Source organism: Alligator sinensis, unplaced genomic scaffold, assembly GCF_000455745.1.
Source record: "Alligator sinensis unplaced genomic scaffold, ASM45574v1 scaffold128_2, whole genome shotgun sequence".
In the NCBI taxonomy this organism is placed as follows: Eukaryota; Metazoa; Chordata; order Crocodylia; family Alligatoridae; genus Alligator; species Alligator sinensis.
The window spans coordinates 29,833-41,547 of NW_005843588.1; the positions used below are offsets into that span (position 1 = coordinate 29,833).

Below are 11,715 nucleotides of genomic sequence, written 5' to 3' on the forward strand. Positions count from 1 at the left end.
ACTGGGGCCCTCCTGGGCACTGCCTGGGTTGGGGGGGGGCCCGCACTGCCCCAGGCCCTGCAGGTGGGGGTGAGGGGAGGGGGTCTGGGAGGCAGGACTGGTTTTTGGGGGAGTCCTGGCTGCCCCAGTGGGAGGTGCTGTGTGTTATAGGGTCTTTGGGGTAGAGGCATTGGATGGCAGGAGTCCCAGTTGCTTCAGCCTTAGCAGGGGGCGCTTACAGGGGGGCTGGGAGAGGGTAATGTTGCCCATTAGCCCTTGCATTGGTGTAGCAGGGCCTGGGGTGGGACAAGGGAAGGCTCCCCCTGCATAGGGGGATTTCTGTCCCCTCCCCTGATGGCTCCTTGTCTTGCTCCTTTCCTCCTCTCCTGCTGCCCTCAGGGACCCTTGTGCCGCAGAAGAAGCGGGCCGAGGCGGGGAGTGAGGGCCCGCTGGAGTTCGAGGTGCCCGAGTCCTTCCTGGCTTGTCTGCAGGGGATTGTCGCCAGCTTCCAGGAGCACCTGGCTGGTGAGACCTGGCAGGCCCCGTGCTGGGGCTGGCAAGGCGGGGAGCTGCCCCTGCCCCCGTGTCCCTGGCTGGGGCAGGACCTGCCCTCACTTACACCTCTGCTGCCCCTCTCTCCTCCCCAGAGCTGGTGCCCCACAGAGTCTCCAGCCTCTGCCTGCAGGTGGCCCTGGAGGTCACCAGCCAGAAGCTGCCCAAGACCTGTGCTGAGCTGTGCTGTGCTGTGATTGGCTACCTGAGTTCCCGGAATGCCTCTTCCACATCCAGGTGAGCCGCCCAATTGGCTGGTGGGATTGCCTAGCTCAGCTGCAAGTGGGTGTGTGTCCTGATTGGCTGTCAGATGAGTGCATTTTGGGCAGCTGTGGTGGAGAAGCTGAGTAGCGTTCATCTCTGGTTGGCTGGAAGGGGAGGGACTTGGTATTTGCTGTGACTGGAACCCATTCTGATTGGTTACAAGGCTGGGATCCAGGTTCATGGTTGATTCTGGCCATGCAGCTGAGACTTCTGATTGGTTGGGCCTGGCAGGCTGGTCTGAGAGATGGGTTTAGCAGGGCTGTGATTGGCTGAATGGTGTGGGTTTGTCTCTGGGTACTTGATTAATTGTGGTTCATAAATTGCTTTCCTGTCCCAGCTATTGGTTTTGAAGCAGGGCTGGTGGCTTGTGACTGGAATCAAACCACTAGCCACGTAAATGGCTTTTGATTGGCTCATTGGTCAGAAGCTGGGGGAGGTTGGCACAGGCATGCATCCTGATTGGCTGAGGGGGCTGTGGGGCTGCTCACCAATGGTTGCTGTCTTCCCACAGCCCTTTGCTGGTGTTCCTGAAGGACCCCACGTGCAGCCGGGTGTTGGACAAGGTGCTGGAGGTGTCAGAGCCCCGGGCCCTGCGGATGCTGTATCGGCATCACTTCCGGGGCCAGCTGCGGGTGCTGGCAGGGCACGGTGTGGCCAACTTTACCGTCCAGCACCTCATTGCTGCCGCCCCCTGCAAGATGGTGAGTGAGTGGTGGGATTGTGGGAACTGGCTTGGGGTAAGTGGGAGGGTGGGGAGCTATGAGGGAAGAAGCTGCAGGAGTATTGGGAGGTAGGAGGGGCATGGGGATGCTTGAGGGGCAGGAAGGAGGGGGGTTACCTCTGGCCCACCTTATTTTTCTCTCTCCTGTCCCAGCTTGGGTTACCTCTCCCCCACCTTATTTTTCTCTCTCCTGTCCCAGCTGGGGAAGGTGCTGGCAGAGCTGGGCCCAGCCTTGGAGGAGGTTCTGGCCTGTGGGCACCCTGGGGTGCTCACGGCCCTGCTGAGAGCCTGCCGGCAGCATGGTGCCCATCAGCAGGAGGCACTGCAGATGGTCCTGGAGGTGAGTCCCTAGACCTGCGTCCTTCGTGTGTGCGCCTCCCCCCCAATAGCTGGATCCTGCCTCTTACCCCCTTTTCCACCCCACCACAGGCTTTCCACTGCTGGGACCCACCTGCCCGCCAGGATTTCTGTGCTCCTCTCCTTGCTTCCCTGCAGACCTATGAGGCCTACTACCCATCAGAGGAGGGGCTGGGGGCAACAGAACAGCAGGTAATGGGGGTGTCACTTTCTAGGTACTGTGTGGGGGGGTGGTTATAATGTTGCTACCCGGCAACAACCCGGGTAGCAGGGTCCTCTGGAGGTCCCAGATAGTCCAGCTCCCTGCTCAAGACCGAAACTAGCTCTGTCTAGTCAAATAGTCTCTGACAGAAGTAATCCCACAAGCTAAACCCCTTAGCATTAGCTTAGCCTATCAATATACTGTACATAACTAATCTACCACGTGCACCTTTTCAAACCGTCAGGCATGGCCTCGCCCAGAGGCATCTTTGGAGGCCTCAGTCTCTTTATTGGGTTGAGGATACTGGCTGGGGGGGGAGAGGGCGCCTAGCCTGCCTCCCCAGCCATGATGGGATAAGCCTGCCCCAGTTGTAACTAAGTTAGGTGCAAAAGGATGCTGAAAAAGCCTTGATTTGTCTTAATCCCATTGCTTTTGGGGGAGGAGGGGGAAGACCCCTGCATGGCCAAAGCCTGCAGGACTTTAAGACATGCACCCCAATTTTCTGAGGTGAGGAAGGAATTGTGTGGCTGTTGGTAAATACGGTAGTTGGCAGGAGGTGCTATTGCAGGAACCTGTAGGCACATTGGTGATGCGTAGGGGGTGCACATGGATGCACATATACTCCCTGAGAATGGTGGTGTGCCCCCTGAGAGAAGTGCTGCTGGCAGTGCCTGTGGGCAGTTGCCACTTGCCCCTCACCTTCCCTCGCTGCCAACACCAACTCTTCTGTCTTCTTCCCTCCTATGCCAGCCTGGGCCCCTGCCTGCCCTTGGCTCCATCTCCCTCCACGGCTCCCTCCTGCTCCAGCACCTGCTGCACTTTGCCGACCCTGGCCCTGTGCCGCACAGCCTGGCAGCGCTGCCTGCCCTAGACCTGGTGACACTGGCCTGCAGCTCAGCTGGCAGCCACGTTTACAACGCCCTCCTCTCCAGCTCCTCGGTGTCCCCCAAGCAGAGGCGCAAGGTGCTGCGCAAGCTTAAGGTGAGGATGCTGCTGTGGGGAAGCCTGAGGCCAGGGGGAGGTGAGTTGAGGAGATGAGTGGGGGCTTGGGGTACTATTTTGGGAATGCTCACAGCATTCCTAACTGACCCCCTCCATGTTTCCAGGGTCACTATGGGTCTCTGGCCTGCAGCAAACATGGCAGCCGGGTTCTGGATGCTGTGTGGAATGGGGCCACCCTCCCGGAGAAGCAGAAGATCGCTATGGAGCTTGGTAAAGACTTCTCCTCTTCCCTCTCATCTGTCTCTAAGGGCCTGAGGAACCCATGTGTCCTGGGGGTGAAGTTGTGAAGGCTCTACTTGGCTATCTCTGCAGATTTTGGAGGACTCTATATTGGCTCAGGGCTTGGAGGGGGTGGGATAGGTGGGGATGTGATGTTCCTTACCTGCCATAGAGAGCCTAGAAGACCGTACGAGGTTGACTAGGGATGCTCCCCAATTTCCTGTCCCAAGTTGGGGTTCTTCCTCTTGTGTTTCAAAGCAGTTGGGCCTCTCCCCAGAAGCAGCTGTGGGCTTGGGGCTGGGCATGTGTATAACCAGCCCCTTCCCAGAGGTGGCTGCATTCAAGGCTTTCTCTTCTCTCCCAGCCCCACAGGAACAGCAGCTGTGTCATGACCCCTTTGGGCGCTATGCGGTCCGCAACTTCGCCCTGACCCATTTCCGGAAGCGCCGGAAAGACTGGGACCAGGTTCAGGAGGCTGACGCGCGGCGTCGGGAGCTGTTCGCTGAGATCCTGGAAGACTGAGCAGCAGGAAGCTCTGCTGGACTAATTGGAGAGAGCTTGGAGGACTCTAGCTTGGGGCTCCTTGTCAGCCTTCTGTATTTAGCCACAGAGAGCCTGGAGGACCAAGTGCTAGAGGGCTGCCATGGGTTCTTTTTGACCCCATTCATCCGAGAGGCACTGGAGGACTGACTCCCCAAAAGGCCCCTTATGCCCTTTGAAACGATAGAGATTCTGGGGGGGAGCTAGAAAAGCTCCTCATGCCCCTTCTTTTCCTAACCACGGTGGCTGGGGGAACAAAGAGAACTGTATGCTAGAAAGACTGTTGGACTTTGCAACCACAGAGACAACAATGCAAGAAAAGGTTATGTTCTTCTGCTCCTAACCAGAGATCACAGAGGACTCAAGGGGACACCTGGGAAGTGTGCGTGAGTTTGTTTTCTTATATCCAGTGCTCTTGAGCTATAGAGCTTTTGGAGGACTCCTCTTGCTAGGAGGGCTGCTCTGACCTCTCAGGCAATCTGTTCCCAGCTGAGCAGGAGTTGGATTCTACCCCATCTTTCTATAAAAGCATCTATTTCTCCACGGGCTTCGTGTGCTTGGGAGCAACAGGGATTACCATGATGGGGACCCTGAATACCCAGCTGCATGGACAGGTTAAAAAAACGGTGGCTGATGACATGGACTATCTCCAGTTTAATCAGCAGCTTCATCTGTGCATTGAGTTGATTGGGGTTCAGGATGGGTGGGGGGGGTCATTAGAAGGGGCGGTATCACAGGATCGTGGATAGAGGGGCAGCACCCCTCAATTGCAGGCCTGAAGCCGGGCGGGCTGGTACCAGGTCTCGGCTCCATCCAGGAGGCGCCGGATGTAGTTGGAGGCTCCCAGGAGGAGGCGCCCCATGCCTTGCATCACAGCCGAGATCACCTTCAGCACTTCTCTGTAGGGTTGGGGAGCAGTGGGGAGAGAAGGGGGGTGAGCAGGGGTTGTGGGGGGAGGGGAACTGGCTGGGGGGTGGATCCTGGTCATGCCAGTGCCACCATGGGATGCTTGGGGTCTTGGGACGGGAACTGGATGTAGGAGGAGGTCTTGGCCTCTCCAGCCCCACTGCAGGGTGGGGGTGTGGGGAGGGGAGGTGGAAGTCCCTGCTTCTCCCAGCCCAGCACAGGGCAGTGGGGAGCCATAGGGCCAGGATCTGCTGGCTGTGGGGGCCAGTTCCTGGCTCCCCAGTTGTGGAGCTGGGGTGAAGGGGGCTATGGTGCAGAAACACTGGTTGTCAGGGCAGGTCCTGGCTGCTCTGTCCCCAGCAGGGGGTGCTGTGCAGCCAGGGATGCACCCATCCCAGAGCACCCACCGTAGCACCTTCTTGGGCCCGAGGCAGGTGAAGTCACAGCTCATGGAGTACAGCCCGTAGAACGTGGCCGTGATGCTGAGGCTCCCAAAGAGGTCCCGCGGGTGCAGCTTGTACATGTCAAAGGTGACGCGGGCGATGTCCCCACCCAGCTTCTCCCGGCCCCGGCCCAGGCCTCGGCTCCCACCCTGGGAGGTAAACAGGATGTGGGGAGTAGGTCAGGGCTGGTGGGGAGCTCCCCCCTACCTCTCTGCAACTTGTGGCCCTGGGCCTTATCACCCCCCTCCCATGGGTGGGGAGATCAAAGTCCCCCTGACCACAGCCCTTCTTGCCCCTGGGGAGGGGGGGGAAGGTGGGGGTGAGTGGGTTGGGAGGGGCATTGGGGGTGCCTGGGGACTTCAGGGGGGATTTTTGGGGGATGTACACATAGCCCCCTACTTCAGCCCACCAACCCACACTGATGTCCCAGGACTGGGAAGGAACCAGGTGTCCTGGCTCCCACCCTCCTCTGCTCTAACCCGCTTCACCCCAAACCTACAGCGAGGTGGAGAACCCAGGGGTCCAGGCTCCTAGTTCCTTCCCACCTTAGAAGCCAGGGATGAAATGGAGATGTCCCTGCCCTTACCTGCTCTGCCAGCTTTCATCCCACCCCCAGACCCCAGGAAGAACCCAGGCATCCGAGTTCCCAGCCCCACCTGTTCTAACCCCATTGGGGACCCAGAGCTGGGCCCCAGGCACTTGGTTGGGACTGGGGCTTGCCTCTCACCTTGGTGGGGCTCCAGCTCTGCCTGTGAGCCAGCAGCATGATCCCAGTGTTGTCGGGTAGGCTCTGGAAGAAGTCCTCGCTCTCCACAGCTGTGCCATCCTCCTCCAGCACCAGTGAGGCGGGGCCTGACACCTGCAGGGCCTCCAGTGCCTGGGGGGACCATGGCAGCAGCACTGGCTGGGGTGAGGGGCACCAATCTTGCTGCTCTCCCACCCCTCCACCAGGGAAGCAGCTGGGTTTGGGGGGGGCAGGGCCATGCCATGGGGGGGTCTCACCCCATCCAGCAGCCCCTGCTGGGGTGGGAAATGATTTGGAGGGTGGTGAGGCTTTGGTGTGCTGGGAGAAGTGACAGGAGGCAGTGCTTGGAGGTTTGGGTTGCAGGGGTGGCCTCTGGGGGAGCACAGAGCAGGCCAGAGTTTTGGGGGTCCTGGGGAAGGGTGGAGGTTTGGGCTTAGCTTGCGGGTTCAGAGTGGGGCTGTGGATTTGGGGGTGCAAGATGGGGGATGGGGTGTAGGTGTGGGGTGGGTTTAGGGGGGTGCAGGAACCTATTGAAGGACGCAGGTTGGAGTTGGGCAGGTCTAGGGGTAAGTGGGGGGCAGGACGGGGTGGCCGGGATAGGGGAGGAGGAAGGGGCTCAGGGTAGGGTGTGGGCATGCTGGGTGCAGGTCAGTTTGCAGCCTCTGGGGGGTGGAGGTTGGGGTGCATGGGGGTTGGTGTGGGGGTGCAGGTGGGCTTGGGTGCCCTGGGGTTGGGTTTGGGGGGTTCAGGGTGGGTAGCTGGGGTAGATGTGAAATTTGGAGGAGTAAGTTTGGTGGGACAGACAGGTTTGGGGGCACAGATAGGGTGGGTTAGGGGCAGGTGTTGGGGTGCAGGAGTAGGTGCTGGGGTACAGGAGAGGTTTGGGGGCACAAGGTGAGTTTAGGGCAGGTGTTGGAGTTAGGGGTGGGTGCTAGGGTTTGCAGGGGCAGGTTTGGGGGCACAGGCTGAGTTAAGGGTGGGTGTTGGGGTGCAGATTTGGGGCACTCACCTTGCAGCGCAGCTCGGGCAGGCTGGCAGCCATGAGGCCCTTGCGGGCGCCATGTCGGTGGTCGCAGAGGCGGAAGGGGCGTGGGGCGGTGGCGCGGGGGGCCAGGACCCGCCGGGACAGCTCTGTGCCTGCACTGGACACTGACCTGTGGGCAAGGGGGCATGGGGGTGGGTGAAACCATTCTCTGGGGGCAAGGGGGTGGAATGTGGGTGGCAGGAGAGACTATTCCCTATGGGGGGGTGCAGAAGGGGGGGCATGGGACAGACCATTTACTGATGGGGGGGGGGAGTAGAATGTGGAGGGGCAGGAGAAACCATTCTCTGGTGGGGGGGTAGAAAAAGGGAGCATAGGAGAGACCATTATAACAGGGGTCTAATGGGTGGGTTGGGAGCTACCATATTTAAAGGGGTGGAACGGGGGTGGGGTATGGGAGGGACTGTTCTTGGGAGTGGGGTCTCATGAGGGGAATGTTGAAAGAAACTATTCTTGGGGGTGGAACAGGGGCCTTGGAGGGAGGGAGTAGAATTGGGTCTTGGGAAAGACCATTTGAGGGGAAGGTAGAGTGAGGATGGGGAGTGTGGGAGAGACCATTCTCTAGGGGATGGAATAGGGTATATGGGGGAGACCATTCCCTGGGGAAGGGGAGGACTGTAGTGGGGCAGGATAGACCATTTGCAGGTGGTCGTGGGAGACACCATTCTCTGGTGTAGGGGGAGTGTATTGATGGAGGAGCAGGAAGGGGCCATTCTTTGTTGCATATGCTGGGGCACAGTGGGTCAAGAGAGACCATTCACTTGTCGAGAAGGGGGCTTAGGGAGACAACCTTGGGGCTCACAGTGGGAAAGACCATTCTCTTTTGTGGGGAAGAGCATGGGGTGGGGGGGGCTAAGGTGGAGGGTACCATTCCAGTGTGGGGATGGGATGGACCATGTTCCCACTATGGTGGGGGGGGTGTCGGGAATCTAGGGAAGAGGAGGTAAATATGAAGGTGGAAGGGACCACTTTCCCCTGAGAGGGGAGGAGAGAATGGGCAGCTGGGAGGGACCACTTTGTGCATAAGGGGGGCTATTGCTTGGGTGGGAGGAAAGTGGGAGATACTAGTTTGATGATGGGGAAATGGGAGGGACCATTCTTATTGTAGGGGTAGGACAGAAGAGACCATCCAGATGCAGGGAGAATGGGGAGATACCACTTCCCCCCACAGGGGTGGAGTTCATATTGGACCCCTTCCCATGCCAGAACCCCCTAGATTTGTGGGGGAGGGGGCTGCCCCCTACTCACCGCAGCAGTGATGCAGGAGCCAGGGCGCTGACGTACTCCATGGTGCTGGGGAGCAGGGGGTGTCTGGCTGTCCTGGCCTGCTGGCGAGGTGGCCCCTGTGGGCGGCTGTTTGTCTCTCTGGAAGTTGAGCTGGACTCTGGACCTGACAGCTCAGAGCTGGGGGAGGTGCAGGGTGCATGTGTGGGGGGTGCAAATTCCAACATTCCCCTGGGACAGGGTGTGGAGAGGGCCTGGGCCAGTGTGCCAGGAGTGAGCAAAACCTAGGAGTCTGGGCTCCAAGCCACCACATCCTACTCCCCCAGGTGTCCTGGCTCCCAGCACACACTCTTGCTCTGATCCAACCTAGGACCCAGGACCCTAGGACCCACCATCAGACCCCACTTCCCTCTCAGAGATGGGAGAGGACCCAGGAGTCCTGGCTCCCAGTCTCTACCCCTCTCCTAGGCTTGGGAGGGAACCCAGGCATCCTGGCTTCCAGGCCCCTCTGCCCTACCAGACTCCACTCTCCCAGAGCTGGGGGAGATCCCAGGTGTCCTTGGCTCCACGTCCCCCCCCCCCCCCCCCCCTGGGGGGGTGCATGGAAGGAGACTACTTGAATTTGAAATAAACCTTTATTTGTTCAAAGGGGTTGGATGCAGAGAGAAATGCACACAAGGCAGGCAAGGAAGGACAGTGCCAGTATATACACATTAAAAAAGATGCAAGCTGTACTGCACAGAGCCCCACAGGGAAGAAAAATACATGCTCATGCACTTACACTGTTGAACCCAGGAATCTGGGCTCCCAGCCCACCCTCCTTGAAGCCACAGGACCTCACTGCCCTCCCAGGGTTGAGAGAGAACCCACGTATCCAAGCTCCCAGCCTCTGCCTGCTCTAGCCCACCAGACTCCACTCCCTTCCAGAGCTGAGAGAACCCAGGTGTCTGGGCAGACAAGATGATGAAGTAGCAGAGCTGGGGAAAGAACCGAAGAGTCCAGGCTCCCAGCCCTGCCTCTACACCAATCCACTAGACTCTAGTCCTCTGTCAGGCCTGGGAGCTATCCTGTCTCCCAGGCCTCTCCTGTCCACCAGACCCCACTTCCTGCTCAGAGCTGGGTGAGGACCCAGGAGTCCTGGATTCCAGCCCCCACTAGACCTCATTCCTGCAGGTCTCGGGATGCACCCAAGTCTCCGTTGAGGGAATGCTTGCAGTGGAGGGACAGGGGGTCAGTGTAGACAGGTTCAATTAAGGTGAAAACCTCTTCTGCTTCCCCCATTTGGAAGGTGGAGTAGGGGAAGGTGAGGAGGGAATAGGTAGGGTCGATGTCCTGGAGTCAGAAGGAAAAAGGAGAGAGGGGCCCGTTAGGGGAGCAGGGGGTACCAGGCTACAGGGTGTGGGGTGTGAGGGGTGGCTTGCTGGGGGACAGATTGCCAATTGTCTGTAAATTTATGAAAAAAATCAATAAAAAAAAAAAGGCTAAAAAGGCCTGTTAGTAAAAAACAAAAAACCCCGCAAAAAATCAAATGGAGCCAGCTGTAAAAACACTAAGTAGCCAAGATGGACTGGTGGGAAAGAAGCTGGAGGCAAGCTGAGGGGCAGATGGATCAGAGGAGTGCCATCCAGTGTCTGCACCCATTCTGTACTTCCAACCATGTGCTGCTGCCAAGCTCCATTGGCAGCCTGTAATACTGCTGGGTCACAGGTAGGTTTTTTTGGAGAGTGTTTTGGGATGGAGGAGCACGGTCCATGGAGGTAAGGTGGGGAGTGGGAACAAAATAGTTCAGGGTGCAATTTGGGGGCATCAGGGTGTGGGGGTGAGAAGGGGAGCCCTGAGGTGGGTGCAGCAGGGTGTAAAACCATTGCTGCAGTTAAGCAGGGTTCCCAACATTTTTTTATTGCAAACTTTTTACTGACAATCAAACTTTTTTACTATGGTTGGTGTTAAGCCTATACATATGAACCTAGCCATTCTAACTGGGGCAGGGCCTGGTAGAAGGGTTACCTTTATGAGATGTAAAACCTTTCAGTAAAAAACATGTATCAGTAAAAAAGTTTGGCTGTCAGTAAAAAGTTTTCAGATTGTCAGTAAAAAAGAAATTCTTGTGTTGGCAACCCTGCTGGGGCGGTATGGGGAACAGGACGGGGGCGGTCTCATTGGGGTGGAGTTATAGGGTTGACTGAGGGGGTGCTGTGCTGAGGACAGTGGGGTGCAGGAGGGCTCGGGGGGCTAGGCCATGCTAAGTGGGAGGAGTCACAGCAAAGGGGGAGGTACTTACATAAGGATTCATTGGGTCTTTGAACTTGGTGCTGGGCAACATTGGCTCCTTGCTGGGCTCCACTTTCTTGCTTATTTCCTTCTTGGGCAGCAGCCCCCAGTCCTGGGGTTCTGCTTGGAGTGCTCTTTTTGGACTCTTATCCTTGGGGGCTGAGCACAGGGGCCATGAGCTCCACCTCCCCTAGCTCCTCCCTCCAATCTGCACCCCCTCCCCCAAACAGTTCAGTTCCTATGGTTGACCACTAGATGGCAGCACCGGAACCAATCAAAACTCCCCTTAAAGGGCAGGTCCCATATGGTACACTAATGCTCAGCTGTCCCATGCCATGGGTGTGGTCTCCATGGGGCACTGGGGTCAGGGGATAGGAACCAGCCCCCCACCCCCTCCCTGTGGAGACACAGGACAAGTGGTGGCTTCTTACTTGTATTGTTCCCATAGGCTCCAACAGTGTCCAGGGACCTGAGAAGGCAGAGGGGTGGGGTCTATGGGCAATCAAAGGGAGAGATTTGAGGGCTCCCCAACCCTATGAACCTGCACTGGCTCAGCCAGTGGAGTTGTTTCCCAAGGCAGGGGTGTGGGGGAAACACCCCTAGAACCAGCCCAGTCAATTCCAGCCATCATAGGGGCTAGAACCAGCAAGGGGACTACCCACTGAACAAACCCAACCAATCCCAACCTTCAGAGGGATGCAGCTAGGAAGGGCAATGCCCCTAGAACAAGCCCACCTCTGGAGGGAGTGGATCCAGAAAAGGGACCTTCTCTGGAGCCAGCCTGGCCAATCCCATCCCTTGTAGGTGGGTGGAGCCAGGAAGGGCAACAGCAGCCTGGCCAATCTCAGCCTTCAGAAAGGGTGGAGCCAGGGAGAACAGACCCCCACTCCCAGCTTACCTCCTCTTTAGCAGAGACAGGCTCAGCTCCCTGCTTTTCCAGTGGGACCTGGGGGTGGAATTGGGGACAGAGGGGGTCAGTGCCACTGGGAATCTGCATGGGGTGATGCTGAGAAGGGCAGCTCCCAGGATGGCATTGGGGTGGAGCATTGCACATACAGGAGATACTGGCCCCTTGGGGTAGCATCCCAGGGTCTGGGTGTGTGTGTGTGTGCGTGCGTGCGTGTGTGTGTGTTGGGGGGGATGCATTGGTAAGCCAGGAGATATATGGACTCCAATAGATGCACGCATGTCCCCTAGGTGGGTCCTGGATGGACATACCTGGATGTCTGTCTTCTTTCTGTGGAAAGA

General features: G+C 58.1%; 3 protein-coding genes across 3 annotated transcripts in view; 1 reads left to right on the forward strand and 2 right to left on the reverse strand.

Moving 5' to 3' along the window:
* NOP9 (NOP9 nucleolar protein) overlaps positions 1-4,473 on the forward strand; it is a 7,409-nt gene extending 2,936 nt beyond the window's left edge. Inside the window, exons 2-9 of the mRNA XM_025195556.1 lie at positions 311-504; positions 627-768; positions 1,307-1,496; positions 1,716-1,856; positions 1,946-2,065; positions 2,826-3,056; positions 3,182-3,287; positions 3,661-4,473. Of these exons, the coding sequence (XP_025051341.1) occupies positions 311-504; positions 627-768; positions 1,307-1,496; positions 1,716-1,856; positions 1,946-2,065; positions 2,826-3,056; positions 3,182-3,287; positions 3,661-3,818 (1,282 nt within the window). The 3' untranslated portion in view covers positions 3,819-4,473. The remainder of the gene's footprint in view (positions 1-310; positions 505-626; positions 769-1,306; positions 1,497-1,715; positions 1,857-1,945; positions 2,066-2,825; positions 3,057-3,181; positions 3,288-3,660) is intronic.
* Positions 4,474-4,475: 2 nt separating this feature from the next.
* On the reverse strand, positions 4,476-8,772 carry CIDEB (cell death-inducing DFFA-like effector b). The gene is made up of 5 exons (XM_025195557.1): positions 8,221-8,772; positions 6,940-7,084; positions 5,913-6,062; positions 5,150-5,334; positions 4,476-4,735 (listed from the first exon to the last, which is right to left on the reverse strand). Exons 1-5 carry the CDS (start codon positions 8,421-8,423, stop codon positions 4,600-4,602), a joined length of 819 nt encoding a protein of 272 aa, XP_025051342.1. The 5' UTR covers positions 8,424-8,772; the 3' UTR covers positions 4,476-4,599.
* A 28-nt stretch (positions 8,773-8,800) lies between these two features.
* LOC102374875 overlaps positions 8,801-11,715 on the reverse strand; it is a 9,416-nt gene continuing 6,501 nt past the window's right edge. The window contains exons 8-12 of the mRNA XM_025195558.1: positions 11,686-11,704; positions 11,366-11,413; positions 10,899-10,936; positions 10,478-10,626; positions 8,801-9,528 (exon numbers count right to left, since the gene is read on the reverse strand). Coding sequence (XP_025051343.1) covers positions 9,358-9,528; positions 10,478-10,626; positions 10,899-10,936; positions 11,366-11,413; positions 11,686-11,704 — 425 coding nt within the window. The 3' untranslated portion in view covers positions 8,801-9,357. The remainder of the gene's footprint in view (positions 9,529-10,477; positions 10,627-10,898; positions 10,937-11,365; positions 11,414-11,685; positions 11,705-11,715) is intronic.